Below are 19,896 nucleotides of genomic sequence, written 5' to 3' on the forward strand. Positions count from 1 at the left end.
TGTTGTGGAGAATTATTAGGTCAGTGGCAGAGATGGAGAGTAGAGGGAATCAGGCCTTGTTCTCCCATCTTCAGTGTCCCCTCCTTGTCTGAAGCAATCAGGGCAGGGGCTGATGGTGCTGTTGGGAACAGACATCTGGGTTGGGGCTGGGGGCCTGGCAGTGCCTGTGCATGTGTTCGTGTGCGGATGTGTGTGAACGTGTAAGGGATCTGTGTCCCAGGCTCTCGGGATTCCTCCCTCTCTCGATGTATTTGTCTGGATTACGCTAAGGGGAATGTTAGTGTTGTCTAATAACAGCTTCAGATTTATCAAGGGATTTGTGTGATTAATTCTCAAGCAAAGTACAGCAGATAGATTAAAGCTCAGTCTGTGTGGTGGGTCTATACCATTCCTTGTCCTCTATAATTGGTTCTGGGGGAGGCTCTCCTCTTTCCCCCTTGTCGTCCTGATTGTTGAAGGCTCTAGTGTTTAGGCTCTCACTCTAGGGCAGCTGAAACCATTTCCCATCACTATGATGCATGAACAAGTGTCCAGGAAGACGATGAAATCTCCTGGTTCATACTCTTGCTCCTCTATGGAAGCTGCAGAGATGTGGCCACTTGCTTTTCTCCCCTGGTGACCACCATTGTACTCTTAGTGCTGGATTCTTCTCCCAGACCTTTGCCAGGGCGTTGGTGCCCCGACTGTGGCCCAGTAGGAAGAGCAGTGAACTGGGACACAGGTGACCAGAATTCTGGTTTCAGCTTCAAAACCGTCCAGCTGGGTGGACATGTCAATTCTCCTGTCTTGGCTCTGTCTCTCTCATCTCTCACCTGTACAACTTTATGGCACTGGTCATGATTATAATTAAATAACTGTCTGTGTGATTGTTCATGGCCCATCTCCCCAGCTAGACTTGGAGCTCCAAGGTGAGGGGCCCATGTCTGTCTCGTTCATTTGTCATCATCCTAGTGCCTAGCACAGTCCGTTGACATTGATCTGTGTAATGAATATGTGTCAGTGGAATGAACCTGTAAAACGAAAGGGATGGGTCTGCTTGACATCCTCGAGCTCTTCCACTGCTAAAATTCCCCGTCTCCTCCGCTCTCTCTGTTCTCTTTGAAACAATCCCATAAACACTCCCCATCCCCATTTTTATGTCTTTACTATTTTTTAACTGTAATACCACAAATGTTACAAGACAAAAATGATGACTAATAATAATTATAACTCAAAAAGCATCTTTTCAAAACATAAAAATGTGAAATTCCTTCTAGGGGCTCCCCCTCTGCTTGCTTAATCTCTGTTGTTTCTGGTAGCCGAATGCCACCTTGCCTGGGTCCCTGAGTCCCCTCTGGAAGCACCTGCAGAATCACATTGAACCCTTCAGAATGGGACTGGCACGAATGAGTAGATGACATACTTGGTTCTCAGACTCAAAAAGCATTCTCTTAGGTTCAAAGCAGATACCGTATTAATTTCACATCACCACACACCCTTGCTTTACGAAGGGAAGACTCACCTTTGCTCATTTTTTGAAAATGAAAGGGAGGGGTATAAGGGAAAGCAGAAAAGCTGACAGGGGCTTAATAGTGAGAGAGCCTTCTGTTAGAGCTACTCGCTTTATCCTGAGGTTCCCCGGGTCTCTAGAAGACTTCTTTTCTCAGGGCAAGGATGCTTGCGGAAGCATCCAGTTAAAAGTCCCCAGCTAGCGTGAGCCAGTCTGCAATCCCCTCCTTCTCAAGCCCATGGCAGGCACTGCTAACTAATCGGGAGCCCCTTTTCTTTCCAAGCCCATATGCAGCCTCAGACTCTTTCTTAACACATTACTCCAGGATGTCACCAATCAAAAAAAACAAAACTAATGTGTGCTGAGCATGATGCCAGGCAGATCGTTAGGCATTTTATGTGCATTTGCCTCTTTTGATCTTCTTAACAACTCTGAAATTGATATGACTCCCATTTTACAGATGTAGTTTAAGTGTCTTAAGCAAGGTCACATAATAAATAGCAAATTTGGAGTTTAATCTCAAAGCCGATGGTCTTTCTGGTGCACTATGTGCCTTCCATGGAGATCAACCCTCAGGGGTGTCAATCTGATCACTGTCTGGTTTTGGGTGAAATGTTCTTATAAAATTTTCTCCACTTAATTGTTGCTGTCCATCCTCTGGGGGCCACTTCAAGGTTTCTCCAGCAAAGAGTTTGAGGCATTCTCTGTCAACCCCGGGTCCCCCATTCGTGCTAAGTGTGAAAATAGATGACCACATACAGCTGCCCGATCATGTTTACGTACAATCTTGGTTTATTAGATTTACTAACTGCATCACCCGCAGTTATTTTGAGCCTCCAGTGCCTAAGTCAGTGTCTGAAATATAGTAACTGGTCAATAAATGTTAGCTATTTCCAATTGAACCAGACACAAAGGCTTACTATGGGAACAAAAAGGGTAAAGATAAAGACTTATGATAAAAAGAAGACTTCCCAGCTGTTCTGAGAATCTTAAAGTGAGCCTTTCTCAAACTGTGATCTGTGAGCTTTTTGTTTTACGGAGAGGAAAGTGTCAATTGCTTCAGAAACATTGGGAAAATTGCACACAAAACCCTTCTTGGACCTTGCAATGTATCTTAGTATAGGTAAGGCTTTCAGAAATCTTACTATAGAGATACTTGATTACCTTTCTTTTCCTTACTGTTTTCTAAATTTATTTGGCTACAGAATTTTGAGGAAGGGGCAAGGAACTCCTAGCCACATCTTGCTGGACGTTGTATTTTTATGGAATTCAGTTTTGGATATGTTGCTCCAAATTACAATCCTTTCCCTGAAATATGTGTTCTGGGATCCTGCCCAGAAGCAGGTGTTGGGGACACTCTAACATACTTAATAACTATCAGCGCTTTCCATCAGTTTTCCACACCAGTTTCTTGAAAATTTGCCCCATGTTTCATAGGGTGATTGATAGATTTGGGTGGTTAAGCTAGTGAGGGAAGAACTAACTAATAGAAAATAGATAGATGGCACTGTGGGGGAGGGAAAGGGCTTTGGATTCAGAGAAGCTGAGTTTAAATCCTGGCTACCACTTATGAGTTGAGTGGACTTGGGGACATTAACTTCCCTGAGCCTCGGTTTCCTCGTTTATTAAGTGAGGATAGCCAGGGTATCTATGTCGGTATCTACATCAGAACTAAATGAGGTCATATGAATACAATGCTGCCCCAGGTGCCTGACACTAGAGGCCTTCGGTAAATAGCAGAGATTAGAATGGGCAGTGATTTCTGCCCTTGTCTTCTAGGTCACTTTTTTGTATTTCTTTTATAATATCATTGTGAATAGAGACCCTACTCAATCTTCTTTTTGACACCAGGATCTAGCATAGTAACTTATAAGAAATTGCCCCTTGATTAATATTTCTGGAGTGAATAGATGAATCTTGTAGCACTTTATTGTTTACAAAGGGCTTCCATGTTTATGGTCTCATTTAAACCTCACTGCAACCTGGTCAAATTAGTGTCATTGTTCTCACAAGTTATGGATGTAAAAACTGAGGCTCAGAGAGGCTGAGTGAGTTACCTAAGGTCACACAGCTAGTACTAGGCTGGCAAGTTCCGGCTCAGAATCAGGGCTTCTGTAAGCAAAACGTGGCTTATACACATCATAGTCAGCCTTTAAAAAGAAGGAAACTCTGACACAAACTATAACATAGATGAATCTTGCAGATGTTGTGCTAAGTGAAATAAGCCAGTCACAAAAGGACCAATCCTGTAAGATTCCACTCTTGTGAGGTACCTAGAGTAGTCACATTCATAAATACAGAAAGTAGAATGGTGGCTGCCGGAGGTTGGGGGTAGGAGACATGGAAGTTTATTGTTTGAGGGATATAGAATTTCAGTTTTTCAAGGTGAAGAGTTCTGGAGATGAGTAGTGGTGATGCTTGCACTATAATATGAACGTATTTTATACCACTGAACAGTACACTTAAAAATGGCTAAATGGTACATTTGGTTATGTGTATATTTTACAATGAAAAAGATTTAGGAAAACAAAACAAAGAACCATGGCCTCTCATTCCAAACCCAGGGCTCTTTCCTGCTCTCCGTTACAGCTCCCCCTACGGAAGAGCTGCAGTGGGCCTCTTCTTCCAAGGCTCTTCTTGTATTGAATTGTAAAATTTGCAGAACTCACCACCTCTGAAGCCCCTGGAGACCCACTTGCTTTTGCCAGACCATACTTCCAATGGGCATAAGCCCTGAGGAGTTAGTCTTTCCAGATTCTAGAAAGCAAGGAATTCTTGGAAAGAGGGAAGATCCTCTTTTCAAGGAAAACACTCAGGCCAAGTAATGCAATAATTTTGATTTTGCTAGCCTCGACTAGCACTTCCTTTGTGCAGGCTCCTTCCCCGTGCTTTTGCACCCATTAGCTTCTTATAATGCTTACATTGGTCCTACATGATTGTCCCCATTTTACAGATGAACTCAAAGAGGTTAGTTAACATGCCCAAGATCAAATACGCAGTGTGCGGAAAAGCCAGGATTTTTACCCAAGTCTTCCTGACTCCAGAACCCTGTGATATCTGTAGGAGGTAGGGAAAATGAAGATGTCTGCATCCAGGCTGTTTTTCTAACATGAGGATTGACTGATTTCTTGCCCCTCCTGTGATGTACTCCTCTCTGTCTACTAGATGCTGGGACATCCTCTCATTTAGGTCAGTTTCTCTCTTGATTTCCTGGTGTTCTCTGAGCCGCAGGTGTGTGCCTTTCTCTCTGGTGGGTCACTATCATTTGGGGAGGTCAGCATCCATTTCTTTACTTAGTAAGATAGCATTTGGGCCCTGTGCTCTGGCAGTGTCCAGTCTGCTATGAGGACTTTTCTGAAGCCCTCATCCTGTTGGGTGGGAACCTATTGTAGGTGTCGACCTCATGACCTAAGGCTGGGAAATATTTACCCAGAGATGCTTCTGTTTGTAAGGCTTAAGTAGCTCCATAGGAGCTCAGTTTGGCACTTTCAGTTTGTAAGGGATTTGTCAACAAGCCAGCAGAGACCTTGATAACAGTTTCAGGAAGATTTTTTTGAATGTTTATTCCGTGCCTGGCGTTGTGCTAAGCACTTCGTATGGATCATCTCATTTGATCCTAACATTCATATAAATTAGGTACAGTCAGTTCTGCTATAACACGTGTTTTGAAAATGCAAGTCTGTTCCAATGCAATTGATATATTAGGGAACTATTTGAGCATAATAATTGGCTTTGATTATGCATGATTTCATGCATAAACACTAGGTGAAGACAGAACACTGCAGCCAGCTGAATCAAGCGGTGTAGGAATACACAAAAACACACCTCAAGCACGTGCCAGCTGTTTCAGTTACCGTGTGTGTTATGGGCCACACCCATCCACACTTGGTGTGATCATTTCAGATGATCTTTTCACTACTTTGCAACAATTCGCAAGCTTCCCACTTCTACAAGCAGACTTCCGGTCTTTTTCAAGTGCTATACTTATTGTAGTATTTATATATTTCTTAACCATTTAACATGTATAAAATGGTTCCTATCTTTTTGTGTATTTAGTACTTATTTATTTAGTATTTATTTATTTATGGGACGGTAATGTGCATGATTTCATAGGGCTGTCGTGAGGAGAAAATGAGTTAATACATGGAAAGCATTTAACAGTAAGCACTCAATTATTTTTGTATGTCCATTTTGCAAGTATGAAACAATTTTTAAACTTGCAGTCTGTCATTCTTCTATCACACCAGCAACTTGTGTCAGTCTACTGAAGGACACTGTGAGATACCAAAGCACAACACAATTGTTACTCTTAAAGATATGAACATAGAAAAAATTAAGAACTGTAACAGTAGAAGTTATTTTCACTGTCTTTATTATGCATCACTGATGATGTTTTGGGGTGTCAGGCCCCAAACCCATTTTCCTTATAAGCCTTGTGGTTTTTACTACGCAATTTTGCATAGCGCGGTGACTTTTAGGAATGCATAGGTGCTGCTAGCAGAACTGACTCTACTGCCATTATTCCCATGTACCTAAAGAGGAAGATGAAGCAAACCCATTTGACAAACAAGTGCAAAGCCAGGATTCAAACCCTAGGCTGTCTTATCCCCGTGTCTGTGCTCAAAACCCCTAAAACATAAAAAAAGGGTGATGTCTGCACTGATCTCTGATCGTATCTTAAACAGACTGCCTCTTCCTCCAACTGTCCGTCAAGCACTGGTTCCTCAAGCCAGAGCCACTGCAAGTATGTCAGAGCCCCTCAGGTATTCAGGCACAGCAGTGACCTGGCCCACAGGAGTGCCATCCTTCTTCCTTCCTGCTTTTCATCCTGCTCCTCTTTCTGCTGCTGCCTTCCCAGGCTGGCTGGCACCTGACACAGCAGCTACCCCTCCACTTCATCTCGCAATCTGGAGTTATTAGCATCAAAGAACAAAAGCAAACAGCACCAGGGCTTGGGGGGCTCAGTCTTCTACAAAGGCGGATAAATGGGCTCTGTGTCGGGGATGAAGCTAACACCACCTGGCCTTTTGTGGAGAGACAACTCTTCCTGTGTTTGAAGAGCTCAGACACTGACAGCCGGAAAGAGCCCCAGAACGCAGGAAACCCAGCCCCTTCACTGCTGGAGGTTTGCTTTGGCTCTCAACTAAAAAAATCTTTTCTGTATTTGTTCCTGAAGGAGAGGGAAGAATCTTGTGCTCGTTCTCCCCAGGGGCAAGAAAGGATAGGCGGCTGGCGAGATGCAATGTTTGCTTTTTATTTCTTTTTTTTCCTTCTAATGTTGTAGTTGAGTGTGATGCTCAGTAGAAGGCCTGCCCTGATGTTTGTGGGCCTGGGGCAAGAATATGCATGGAGGCCACTGGGCAGCCTCCCCTCTCTCCACCTTCAGCACCACAAAGGCCCACATTTGCATGGACACCCTGCCTGCAGAAGTCCACAGCTGCTACAGACAGCTTCCCCTTGGCCATTTCTTGACACTAGAGTGCATACATCAGGAAGTTGGGTTGCTTTTGGGAGAACAGACCCTGAGAAGTGGTCAAAGCCTGTGTAGATTAGAGCAACTGGGCAAGGAGTTCTGAGTAGTGGTATGCACGCTACAAGGGGGCCATGGCAGGTGGTGCTCGTTCTGGGTGGGAACATCCATTTGGCCCTGTAGACTAATCTGTTCCTGCGGTGGGATGTGGCTGCAGAAGGGCCAAGAACAGGTTCGTCTAAAACGGACAGCCCAGGTCTCAGGCTCCAGTTATCCAGGGCTCTGGTTGTACTGCTTTGACCCCACCTACCCCTCTACCTTGGTGTCTTTTTCTCACTTCTGGGAGATGCCTGATATTCTTATCCCTAATTTGTAACTTGTCCTGGTTTGAGACTATTTCTTTTATTCCAAAATGTAGCTTGACCCTTCTCTGATGTGCTGCTCTATGAGGGGTTTGATAATGACAGAGCCTCCTCTCTGGATCTTAGTTTTCTTATCCGTCAAATGGGATGAATAGTGTTCCTACCTGTTAGGGTTGTGGTGAGAATTACATAAGAAGATGTATGTAAAGCACTTGGCACAGTGCCTAGCACACAGAGAATGCTGAATAAATTGGAGTTTTATTGTGATTAGTATGGCTTTGTGCCAGGGACATGTAGACATTATCTCATTTTATCCCTCTCGCCCCCCGCCCCTATATTCACTCTTTGACATGTGATGCTGGACATAGTAATTGGCTCAGAAATAGATATTTGACCTAAGCCAAACCAATGAGAGACTTCCCAGGAAATTTTACTAGAATTACCAGGAAATAGGCTACTCTCTCTTCTCTAGAGCTACTAGATTTTATTTTTGTTACCATATGAAGAGAGCTCACCTGATAATGAGGCCAACCCAGAAGAAAAAAAGAGTTTCTAGATATAGTAAAGGGATGAAGACAGACTCAGGGTCAAACCTCAGCTTTGTCCCTCTGTGCACAGGCACATGCCTTAACTTCTGTGAGCCTCAATTTTCTCATGTGTAAATGGAGATACTAATAGATCTATATCAGTGAGTTGTATCAATTGAGATGATCTAATTACCATTCAATACATATTACTGAGCACCTGTTATAGGCCAGGCCTTGCTTAACTACTGGGCATATAAGCCGTGAATGAAACAGACAATACTCTTGCTCTCATGAAGTTCGTGTTTTAATGGCGGATAGAAACAATAAAAACATAGACCCATCATATAATGTCAAATAGTGATTAGTGCAATGATGAAAAGAAAAGCAGGGTAAGTGGCAGGGGAGGGTCCTTATTTTAGAGAAGGTGAGTAAAGAAGGCCTTTCTGGAGAAGTAATACCTAAGCTGATACCAGAAGAAAGTGAAGAAGAATCTCACACATGCCTGACAAAGACTGTTCAGGCAAGGAAGCAGCAAATGCACAAAATCGACATAGGACCTGATCAATTAGAGTTAGTTGCTCTACTGTTGTGGCTGGAGGACTGAGGACTAGTTCACATAACCTAGCAACTTCCCTCTCCCTTTCTCCTTGCTCTGGCATTTACAGTGACATTGATGGATGATAGGTGATCAAATATTCGTGAGGCGTGGGGGCGAATCCTGATGAAAACAAATTCTGGCCCAGTCTGCAGCCACCTCTGTTAGGAATGCCATGCGCAAACCAGGAATAGGGGAGAAAACCAGGAGAGGAAGGATTTGAAAGCTGCCGCCACCCTTCACCCACTCTCGTTGGCTTCACAACCAGGGAGGAAGTAAATTAGGGCATTCCCGCCTCCTCTCAGTACCCCATGGACATTTACTGCGCATTCAACAACTTCAGCCACAAGTGCGCAGTGGGATCGGCATGGTTAAAGTTCAAAGGAACTTGAGGAGATTTAGTTTTTCCAACTGCAGGAGGGAAAGAAAGGCCCCTCATCTGCTGCTGTTGCACTTGCAAAGTATAGTTTAGCGGGGGATCTTTCCCGCTTTATCCTTCGTTTGTACTAGATCATGTCAAGAGGCAGGAGTCTAAGATTCCCCCACTGGCCACTTCCACACCCACCATGTCCCTAACGGAGCTTTGGCGGGGTGTGGGCTGGGCTGGGCTGTACAACCAGCTTCCTGCAGGCAAGGCCCAGCCAAACCTCCCGGGACCCCACCTGGTGAACTCTGCCTTGGGTCTGACCTATTTTCTAGGAGAGAAAATAGAATATAGATTTAAATGCAGTGGAGCTCTGGAAAACTACAGACCCAGCAGTGTGAGAAAATAAAACAGCAGGAGGGAGCTGGGAAGTGCTGGCATGGCTGAGGATGCCATCTCCCCGGGATCGATCACATCTGGTTATCAACAGCCTTTTCTTCTGCAATTTGCCCCCACTATTTATCTATTTAAAAAATTGAAAATTGCCAATTCTGGGGCCCAGTGCTGCTCCCCAATACGCAGACCTCAGGCTGTATAACAATAGCAACCACAGAGAGAGGGCACCCTGGGTATGATCACCTTGGAAGTGGGAGGCAGCAGGACATGGAGTTAGAAACACCCAGAGCAACATCTTAAGATAGACTTCTTTGAAGTGTGACCACAGGAAAGAGGGGTGTGTGTGTGTGTGTGTGTGTGTATGTGTGTGTTAGTGTGACCGCAGGAAAGGAGTGTGTGCGTGTGTGTTTGTTTTAAATACCCACGTTCTCTCATATATGAAGATAATCAAATTACCAGTTAACACTGAGGACTTTCTGGGTACTAGATACTGTTCTAAGCTCCTCACAACAACCCTAGGAGGTAGGAACTATTATCACATCTATTTTTATGGATAAGGGAAAGTGTAGGTAACTGCCACAAAGTCATACATCCTGTAGCACCAGAGCCTGGATCCTGGCAATCTAGCCAATGGATTCCTATGACCTGGCCTGAGTTATGTGCCGACTCTTGGAGCTAAGGTGAGGATAAGGGTCATCTCTACCAAACCACATGAATTAAGGGTGAGAAAGGGGGTTCCTCAGAAGATGACTGGGCTCACTACAAAAAGAAGGGGAAAGGGATGCTGGACAGACAGTATAGCAGATGGATACTGTTGAGATTGTGATCCTCATGTGTCCATCCCCCTGCCCTATGTCACTCCTGCCTTTGCCGTTTTATTCTGTTGGTCGGAATTGAATGCAGAGATTCAGGTAACTCACTGTTTCTTTGGATAGGGCCCAGATGATGCTGTGTTTCTCTGTTCTTCAAATTGGACATAATACTCAGAATTGCCTTCAAATCAGTGTCACAGCCAGGAACCGTGCTAGGACCTGGACCTTCTGCTGAAGGGAGTTTTTCTTGGTGGCCTTTTTGGCCTTCTTTGGCAAGAAGGGATGCTGTAATTTTTTTTTTTTTTATGCAGAGGACTAGAACTGGGCCAGAGTAAAGCTCAAGAAGGGAAAACACAAAAAATAAGAATGGAATTTGTTTTGGCTCCAGCTTCTGCTTACTTAGAACCTGTTACTCCCTGTTACCCCACTCCCCACTGAAGAATAGGGAAGGAGGAGGGGTGGCCCCATGAAGGGAGGGCTACAGCAGACATCTGCACTCAAGTAGAAGAGTTGAACCCAACCCACCGAAAAAAAAAAAATAGAGCTTAATTCCCGTGGTCTCTTGATGTTTCCAGGGAGCCATCTGGTCAACATTTTTTTGGTAATTCTGTCTGGTAATTCAAAATGATAGCAATCAAAGCAGCTAACATTTATGCAGTGTTTGCCTTGTACTGAGTTAAGTGCTTTACAAGTATTTAATCTCATTTAATTCTCAGAACACTGTCATGAGGGAGGCTCTCTTATCTTTCCATTTTATAGCTGAGGAAAAGCACTCTTAGAGTTTAGTGATCGACCCAAGGCCATCTGGCAGGCCGGGATTTGAACCCAGAACTATCTCCAAAATTTAGGATTGTAACCACAATGCCCAAATGGACAACTTAGTATTAAAAGAACTTTGGGGTTCCAAGGTATCCTGACTCCCTTGGTTCTTAGTGCCCCCCCAAAATTGAGTGTTTCTATGTACAGTGGTGGTGACACTCCCACTGCTGAATCGAACCACATGGAAATAGTTTGATATCTCGTTTAATGAAGAGGTATTTTAATGAGGCTCTTCTAGGCAATCCATCAAACATAGTTAATGGCCCTGCTTAGTTATTTATGCAGAATGTTTTTTCTTCCCACCTCTTCTATTTTGCCTCTTTTCTTCCTCCCTGCGGCCACTCCACCCTTAAATCTAACAACTCACCAGAAAACCTGAAAGGGGGTGTGGCTGAAGAATGATTCAGAGCTCTCTAGAAGTCTCTTTGGGCGGATACAGCTTCTAGGAAATACAGGGCGTGGGCTGGAGAAATGCTCAGCCGTTGCTATGGGGACGCCCCTCCCAGATGCTGAGGCACAGCTCTGTTGGGTAAGGGCCTGGATTTTTCTGGAACAAGAGCCCTAAGGAACTCACTTGGAACTTTAGAGATCTGATAACAGCAAATTAGAGGCACAGAGGATAACTTATGACTCACTCATGGGGTAGCTGGGAGACACTTATCCAGCTCCCCTCTGGCTTCAGGGTGCTCACTTTAACTTGCGAACAGAATTCAGGTTCCATGTGCCCTTGAGGGACCTGAGTTTCACTTGAATGAATGTTGAACTTGGTGGGATTCAAGAGATCAAGGATCTTCTCTAAGCTCTGTCCCCGAACCTCTTCCATCCTCCATCTTAACAAAAGAGAGTTAAACTAGATAATGTCTATGGTTATCCCAGACTCACCATTCAGTGATTCTAAGTGAGTCACCCGGGATTACTGGATAGCCAGTGGTTTCCTAAAGCAGCCCCCTATTCCTTCTCCTTGGCTGTAGTATATCCTCTCAGGTCAATGCTCTGGGCTGCTCTTGGTTTGGCTTCTCCACAATGATTCTGTTTTACATTTGAGGGAAGGAGAAGGAGATTGTGTTCATAGAGATGATGGGAGTAAACTGGTCTTCATTTTTGAAAGTTCATTGGCTTAATTCAAATGTCAACCTTCCGAGGGCTGGATGTTTATTTGTAGATGTCAAAGGTGATTTTAAATGGCAATTCCTGTCATTAATGATGCGGTGAAAAGCAAGGAGAAAAATTAGAGGGGGAGTCAGAATTTCAATTTGTCTGGCAGATGATCTATTCACACATAATCTCATGCACACACACACCGCTGTCTGTGATGAAGAATGGTCACTGGGAATACTGGGGAGGGAGGGAATTATAAGTGTTTTGAGATCTTGTGTCATTCAGTCCTATGCAATAAACAACGATGCAACCTGCTCTTAATTCTTATGCTTCTTTTTCTTTGTTCCTCAAGGCAGTGGATTATTATTATTTTTTCTCTCTGCTGGGAAACTTTGCTTGACTTCATGTTCAGTGTTCTGAATCTGAAGGGGAGAAAGATTTGCTTGTGTGTCGGTATGCACAAATCAACCAGAATATTTTAACCAATATTCTTTCAGGATTCCAGTTTGCTTGGATCTTTGGAGTCCTATCTGATTCCAGGATGATGTCTTTCCGGACAGATGTGAAGCTCATCCCTCTTGCTACATGCACAGTGGAAAGGGAGCCTGGCCCCTCGGCTTGCATGGGTGGTTTTTGGGTGAAGGTAGAGAGCTAAGTGCTCAGAAGCTGAGCACCTTTGGGGTCTTGCATGAACTTGATAGTCATGCAAGGGCACATTGCATTGTGTGTGTGTGTGTGCTGCTAACACTCTTCTTCCTTTTTCTCTCCCTCTCTCTCCTCTTCCTTTCCCTCTCTCTGAAAATGCTGCCACAGATGTCAGTCAAGGTCCAGGTGAGTCTTTGTGTTTGCACAGCTGCTGTGCACATTTACCCTCTGTCAGATTGTGCATGGTTTGACTCTGAGTGAGACCTTTTTCTAGGGACTCTAAATAGAAAAAAATTCTAAGTATATTGCATTTTCATTGATTTAGAGTTAGAAGAAGAAATGCCTTGAATTGATAGATTGATATTGGTTTTGAAGAACCATTTTAAAACCAAAGGAATGTGGTTCCCATGGTTATATAATCACTTCCTTCTGGTTAATATTTCTGGATGAATCGAAGAGGTGGAAAATGAGCATTTTTTGAAAATATTTTTAAAAGATGTTCTTAAGATATGTATTATTCAATTTAATGAACATTTTTGCTTTGTCTGCTGTAAATCTGTTTATCTTCTATAGTTTTACATGATTGAAAGTTGAAGATATGACAGCATGGAAAACATGATATGGGTAAAAGGTTTCTTTCTTTTTATTCTAAGAAATGGCTTTTTCTCTTCCACAATGAAATTCCGCAATGAAATATTTTTCTTAGTTATATAACTAATATATGCTCACTATAAAAAAAAAAAAAGGAATATTTTTGGTCAATGAACAAATGGAAGAACCATCCTTGTAATTGTGCATTTCTCTTTAAAATGTGTGCTCAGCCAAAGTCCTAATTTTAATCATTGTGTGGGTATAGACACATATATATGTACACACACACAGAGATTTATATGATTTATGTGAGAGGATATAACCATTTATAGATGAGAAGTGGCAAATGATTTAGAATGGTTTGGAGACTATTCTAAACTGGCTAGAATTCTTAGTTAAGAATAATAATTAACCCTACCAAATGAGAAGGGAGTATCATCTTTTTTAGATATTGTTACATATGTTTTCTTGTTTAGTCCTTTTATCATTTAAGAATTATATAATTAAGCATCAATACAAGATAGGTATTGTTATGTCCATTTTAATGTGAGGGAAATTTAGGGCCCAATAGGTTTGCCCAAAGTCATAGGGCTTGTCGGTGGTAGCAGTGGGATTTGAACTTAGGACTTTCAGACTTCAAAGCTCAAGCATATTCCATCAGAACATGCTGGGTCCCGTCACTGAAAATTTTTAGCAATTGAAAATCTCATAAGTGTTTCCTAAGAGGACTATTGTTTAGTTTTGTTTAGACATAATGTGACATTTTCACTATTAGCAGACCTCTTTCCAAATTAATTTATCCTTAATTGTTTTTGAATGTCTAAAATATCAACCAAACTTAGGAAGAGTTTCTGATAATTGACCTAGTTGGGATGTTACACAATGTAAGAGAATAATATAGCTATTTCTAGCTAATACTCAGGATTTCCCCATCTCTTTTCTTCTACCCACCCTCTACCCGTTTGAAAATAATTGGTGTTTGAACCAAAGCACGAGAGAGCATTTCCTAGGAAGAGACCTCTAAATTCAGTTCTTATTTGATATTATTTTAGTTTAATCACTCAAAAATATTAAGAACCTACTATACACCAGACACTCTTCTAGGCACGAGGGATAAAAGAGTGAATAAAACAGAAGACAGTCCCTGCCCTCATGGATCTTTTATTCTAGATGGGGACAGACAATGAACCAAATACACACGTATACATACTATGTATATGTATATATCACACCCATATTATGTCAAGTGGTGGGTGATAAGTACTGTGGAGAAAAATGAAGCAGGGCGAAAATGAAGTTGCTAATTTAAAGAGGGTGGTCAGGGAAGGCCTCTGCTAAGAGGGTGTTTTCTGGGATACTTTGGGGAAGCGAGGGAGTAAGGCCAACACTTCAAGTTTTGTTTGTAAAAGTGCCGCTTGGCTTAACCCCTCCTCTTCCTGGTTCCCAGCAGAGATGTGGCTCAGGGTCTGCAGGCAGACTTGTGTGTTGTGTCTTGTGTAGCAGCAACTACCTGAAGGAATTAGTTGGGGCTGAAATCCAGCCTGTGCCCACGGAGCTGCCTCTGATCATGGGGCACCTTTTCCTAATTTTCACGAAGGTGCCATGTTGGCCCTGGGTAAAACAACGTGGCAAGTGACATGCAATGAACCCGTAGGCTCCCCTCCATCTCTTCAAAGGGGCAGAGGTCAGTGGGTGACCCTTCCTTAAATAACAGCAACTATAACTAGCGCCATTCCGATTTCATGGCCCTTATCTCATTTTATTCTCTCAATAACCCTCTGAGGTGTGTTGCCTGTGCTCTGTTTTGCTGCTGAGGAAGCTGAGGCCGGGAGGTTAAGTGATGTGCTGATGTCTCTGAGCTAGTGAATAGCAGGGCCAAGAGGGGATTCCAGTCTAATTCTAAATCTTGCACTCTTTGTTCTGCCCTCGAGGTGTCAAGAGCTGATTGCCAGTCCTGTGACGCCACTGACCCCTTGCTTTTCTGTGGTTTCTGAGCCTGAAGCAGATCACTAATTCAGAACCTTCCCTTGTGGCACCGAATGTGGCAGGAGGCAACCTGAGTGCCTGGCCCTGGCCGAGGGTAGGGGGTGGCCTCTCACCTCTCTGAGCCCCTGGCCAGGCAATCTGGAGCCAGCAGCGCTGTGGCTCTGCAACAAGACACGTTTAGTGGCTCTCTGATGTTTTTCCCTTTCTGCTTAGGAAGACAAACTGGGGATTTTATGAGCTAATGTAACTATTTACCCAGGGGCCACTGAAAAGACTATAAAGGGGCGATTGATTAATTGATGAATTTTACATGTTGAAGAGATTGGTTAGAAGTAACCCTGTTGTAAAGCACAGTCGGAGATGGGGTCTGGCAGGCAACACCTTTCCAAGGTCCAGGAGATGGTCTGGGGACTCAAAGAGAGTCTCGTGGACACTCAGGAGAAAAGGGGCAAATGATATTTTACCAGATTTCCATGTGGAGAAATCCAGTACCTTTTCTAGTCTTTGGGAAGGAGGTTCAGAATCATAAAATAGCAACGGGCATTTGTGCTGCATGGACCTGAAGAAGGGGAGGGATGCTCAGCTTTGGCGCCTCCCATGCATCCTCTGATTTGACTTCACATCAGCCCCTCCAGGCAGGTATTGCCATCCTCTCTACAGCCGAGGGAAAGAAGCCTCAGAGAAGCCTCGGCTGCCCACGGTGCCAGCTGCTAGTACAAGACAAGGATCTCAGACCTGCCTACCTCCAGAGCCTGTGTTCTTTTTCTATGAAACCCTGGTATTTCCAGGGCAGAGCTGTGGGTGCGTCTTACCTGTGTCTGCATTCCCAACTCTTCGCATGGAATATGGCATGTAGTAGGGTCTAAAAAATATTGTTTGCACAGAAAGTGTGGCCACAAGCACTGGAGGCATTGTGAGTCTGCAAGCATGTTGGAGCTCAGAGGTGCCCTGTCCAAGGAGTGCATCTCTCATACTTCTCAGAAGGGGAAACTGAGGCTCGGGGAGAGGAAGGGACATCTCTAAGGCCATGGAACCCTTTTGTGGCCTGGAAGAAACTACTGTTTGGCCCTTATCCCATGCTCCTGGCCCACTGAGATTTGTCATTGGTTTCCCTGGGCTGCTTGTAGGGCAGGAGTGGACAGTCCCAGCTATGCTGTATTGTGCCCTCTACCCTCTTCCAATGTGTTCCAGAACTCTCAGCCAAGAGGAGAGGAAGCCGTTTGGGGGAGTGGGGAGCATTGGTTAGAAGAAGGATTTGGACACCAGGAATAGCGCTGGGGCCAGGGGCTATGAGACCCCTTCTTTCCCCTCCCCCAAGCCTCTCTCTCCAGCCAGGAGGGGCTGTTTATGATGCTCCAGTGACAGCCTCTCTCCTCAGAAGGGATAATTTCTCAGGCTCTGCCTGCTGATTAGAGCTGGAATTTAAATGAATAACTGTGACCTTGTGGAAATGCCCTAGTTATTCAGAGGCCCGATGAGGAAATAGGCCTCTTGCTTCGGTCTGTCAGAGGCCTGGCAGGCGCTGGGAGGAGGGGCGCCTGTCTGCCAGGGCCCGGAGGAGGTCTGCTGTTGCCAAAAGCCACTGACTGCTTTTGCTCCAGCCTCCCTCTGCTCTCTCTTGATCTCTGCCCCCTTCAGTTTAAGTCATCTCAGGGCTGTCCTTGGAGAGGAGACCCAATTATTTGTCTTGAGCCCTGCCCTGTCTCCAGGGGGGGTCACTCGGTCTAGCCTGAGGGACACTGTCCTAAACCCGAAGTCAGGATGCAGCACCCGATATGTCTGACTTGTGTTAATGGACACAAAGGGTTTGCCCTCAAAGCTTGCTGCTCACAGGTGACCCACCCAACCAGCCGCATGGGACTCCTCAGGCGCTTATTAGAAATGCAGACTCTCAGGCCTCACCCCAGACAGACCCCTAGGTGTATGTGCCTTAAAGTTCTAAACGCACTGACCTAAAATTCCAATCTCTCCTCCCCTTTCGGGCCAACAAGGCTGTGTTTACTGAGCAAGGTACAGTCGTCCTTGCTAACGCCCTATTCCTCATCTGTTCTGCTGGGCAGAGCATGAAATACCTGCTTTCTAGGTGGATTGGAGTTAAGAAGGAGAAAGAGGTTAGGGAATAGAAAGGGGATGAACATTCGCTGGCCGCTCGGTCTGTGCCAGTCATTCGTCAGGCACTTTTCATCGAAGAGTTTATGTACTGGGAGGCAGGATAGCTTAGGATAGAGTAGGGTTCTGCAGACTAAAAGCTCGCTGTCTTCGAGCGAAGGATAGTTTTTCACTTTTTAAATAGTTGAAAGCAATCAAAGAATAATTTGTGATGCAAAAATTTTATGAAATTCAGATCTCAGTGTTTTTAAACCAAGTTTTGTTGGAACAGAGGCACACTTGTTTATTTCTGAATGTATCAGAAACAAATATACTGAATCATCAATGTATTATTGGCAAATTCAGAGTGGAGTCGCTGTGACAGAGCTGGCAAATCCTAAAAGATTTACCATTTGATCCTTTGCAGATAAAATTTGCCACCCCTGGGTAGAGTACAGACTCGGAACCGGATGCCTGGGTTGGCATCCTGGCTCTATCCTAGCACAACAGTACGCCTGTTTAAGTTACCTCTCCCTTAGGGGCCCTCCTTTCCTCACCTGTAAAATGGGGACAGTAAGTACCCACCTACATCAGGGGTGGAGATTAAGTTAGCTCATGTGTGTCAAGTCTTCAGAACAGTGCCTGGCACATGGTAAGCAATGCGTAAATTAGCTATTATTATAAGTTATCTCATTCGATCCTTTCCACACGTGTTTTCATTTTCCAGATGAAGACACTTAGGCTCAGAGAGGTTTAAAAACAAAACGAAACATTCTTTTGCCCGTGTCCTGGTCTGCCTGACTGTGCAGAGGAGGCACGCTCCCACTGCTGTGCTGTCCAGCCCCTCTCTCCTTGTCACACATTCTCTCTTATCTGGCCTGGTCTTTATGCTTTCAGTGAAGAGGTCCCTCAAACGTAGGGCCTGGCCAACATTGCTCTCAAGCGAGGCTTAGGAATCACGGTAACAAGAGGAAAGGAAACTGACATTTATGGAGGACCTCATGTGCCAGACTCCTGCCAATTTACAGATGAAGAACCTTGGGCTCCGAGACGCTGTACCCTTTGCCCAAATGAGAAGCAGGTACGGTAGATATCAAGACTTAAGTGCGGATCTGGGATCTCTGCTCTGTGTCCTGTCTCCTTCTGGCTCTGCCACTTTTCCCAGGGGCTGGGTGGCCTTGGGGGAAGTCATGCAACCTCTTCTGGGCATTGGGTTGCTTTTCTTTAACGTTGTGAGTTTGAATCATAACAAACTTCTCAGACTTCTTCCGTCCTGAAGATCTATGATTAGGCCATCTGACTGAGATACTTTGGGGAATAGCAATCAGAAAAATGCTTTCTCCTTCATTACCAAAGACTTATAGCTCCAAACTCCAGTAGTAACTGAAATATATATTTTCTTTTCTATGCTTTTGGGCAGGAGTGCTACTTGTCTTTCTCCCTTATTTATTAAGAAAAACACCTGACATTTATTGAGCTTATATTTTGAACCTGGCACTAAAATACTGAGTTTTTGAAAGCATTATTTACTTCTGTTGACATCTCCAGGATAGATTGTCATTAGACCCATTTCACCTAAGAACAAACTGAGACTCAGAGACAATAACTCACCAATGCAGTAAAACGTGATGGAACAAGATGCAAACCTTGTATCTGCTCCTGGAGCCATCTCATAGGGGGTCCACCAGACGAAGGCCCACCCCCCTTCACTACTGTGGGCTCTAGGCATAGAACAGCCAATACATCACGGGCACAGAATAAATACTTGCTCGATGAATAAATAGTGCTCAGAACTCAGCTGTTAAGTTTTACCCCAAATCCCTCTGAAAGAAAATCTGCTTTTTATTGGGGTTCACCCTGAGATAGAAGGTAATTGAACCAATCTTTATTCAGTGCCCATCCTGGGCTTGGCTCAGTGGGGGGTGCCAGCTGTAGTGAAATCCACTGGTGCTGTGCGTCACTGGATTGGAAAGGGGCCCTTGGCTGGGCTAACAGTGCTCAGCTTTCAGCCAATTTCCCGGCTGGGGCCTGGGAAGACCCCCCTGGCTCCCGTAGCCGTGCTTGATGAGTCAGTGTGCGTGAGGAGCTGCTTCCAGCCTGCCTCCAGCTCTGTTTAACTCGTGGAAGCAGATCACTGGGCCTTGGTGCCTTCTTTTAGGGTCTTCTTCACATCCCCTTCTTTACTGTCTCAGCAAGGCAGACTCACTGGGATGCTGCTTATGGTCCCATTTTGTTTGTCAGTTCCAGAGGGCACGGTCAGAGTCAGAGCTGGGAAAAAATCTTCAGAGGTATCCTGTAGTCTCGGTGGGATAGTACTGCCCACCCTGACCCTGCCAAATGTGTGGGGACTACATTTGTTCCAATGATGAGGGGACATTGGTGGCATTTAGTATAAAGGGGCAATGAATGCTCAATGTAATGTGGGAAGGTCTCATTCAAAAATTTGTGCTGCTCAAAATGCCATTGGTGAGACCAAAGAGAAACTGTTCTAGACCAATCTCTTCTTCGTACAGAAGGGGAAACTGAGGCCATAGAACTTCCGTATAACTCAAGTCGCACAGTTTATTTGTGGCAGCCTTGGAGACCCTCCCAAGTCTGTGGACCTGCCCAGGGAGGTCTGGAAAGGATACAGGCTAAGCTAGTCGTTTGCAGGG

The 19,896-nt window shown here is 44.5% G+C and overlaps 1 protein-coding gene across 2 annotated transcripts in view; it reads left to right on the forward strand.

The window, feature by feature from the left end:
- Positions 1-19,896, forward strand: part of NRXN3 (neurexin 3) — a 1,437,186-nt gene that overhangs the window by 83,715 nt on the left and 1,333,575 nt on the right. The window contains exon 3 of one of the 2 annotated variants that reach the window (XM_025042053.1): positions 12,746-12,763. The exons of the other annotated variant lie outside the window; for it this stretch is intronic. Coding sequence (XP_024897821.1) covers positions 12,746-12,763 — 18 coding nt within the window. The remainder of the gene's footprint in view (positions 1-12,745; positions 12,764-19,896) is intronic. 2 annotated transcript variants of the gene reach the window in all.

The sequence above is a fragment of the Pteropus alecto genome, unplaced genomic scaffold (genome assembly GCF_000325575.1).
Source record: "Pteropus alecto unplaced genomic scaffold, ASM32557v1 scaffold8, whole genome shotgun sequence".
Classification (NCBI taxonomy): domain Eukaryota; kingdom Metazoa; phylum Chordata; class Mammalia; order Chiroptera; family Pteropodidae; genus Pteropus; species Pteropus alecto.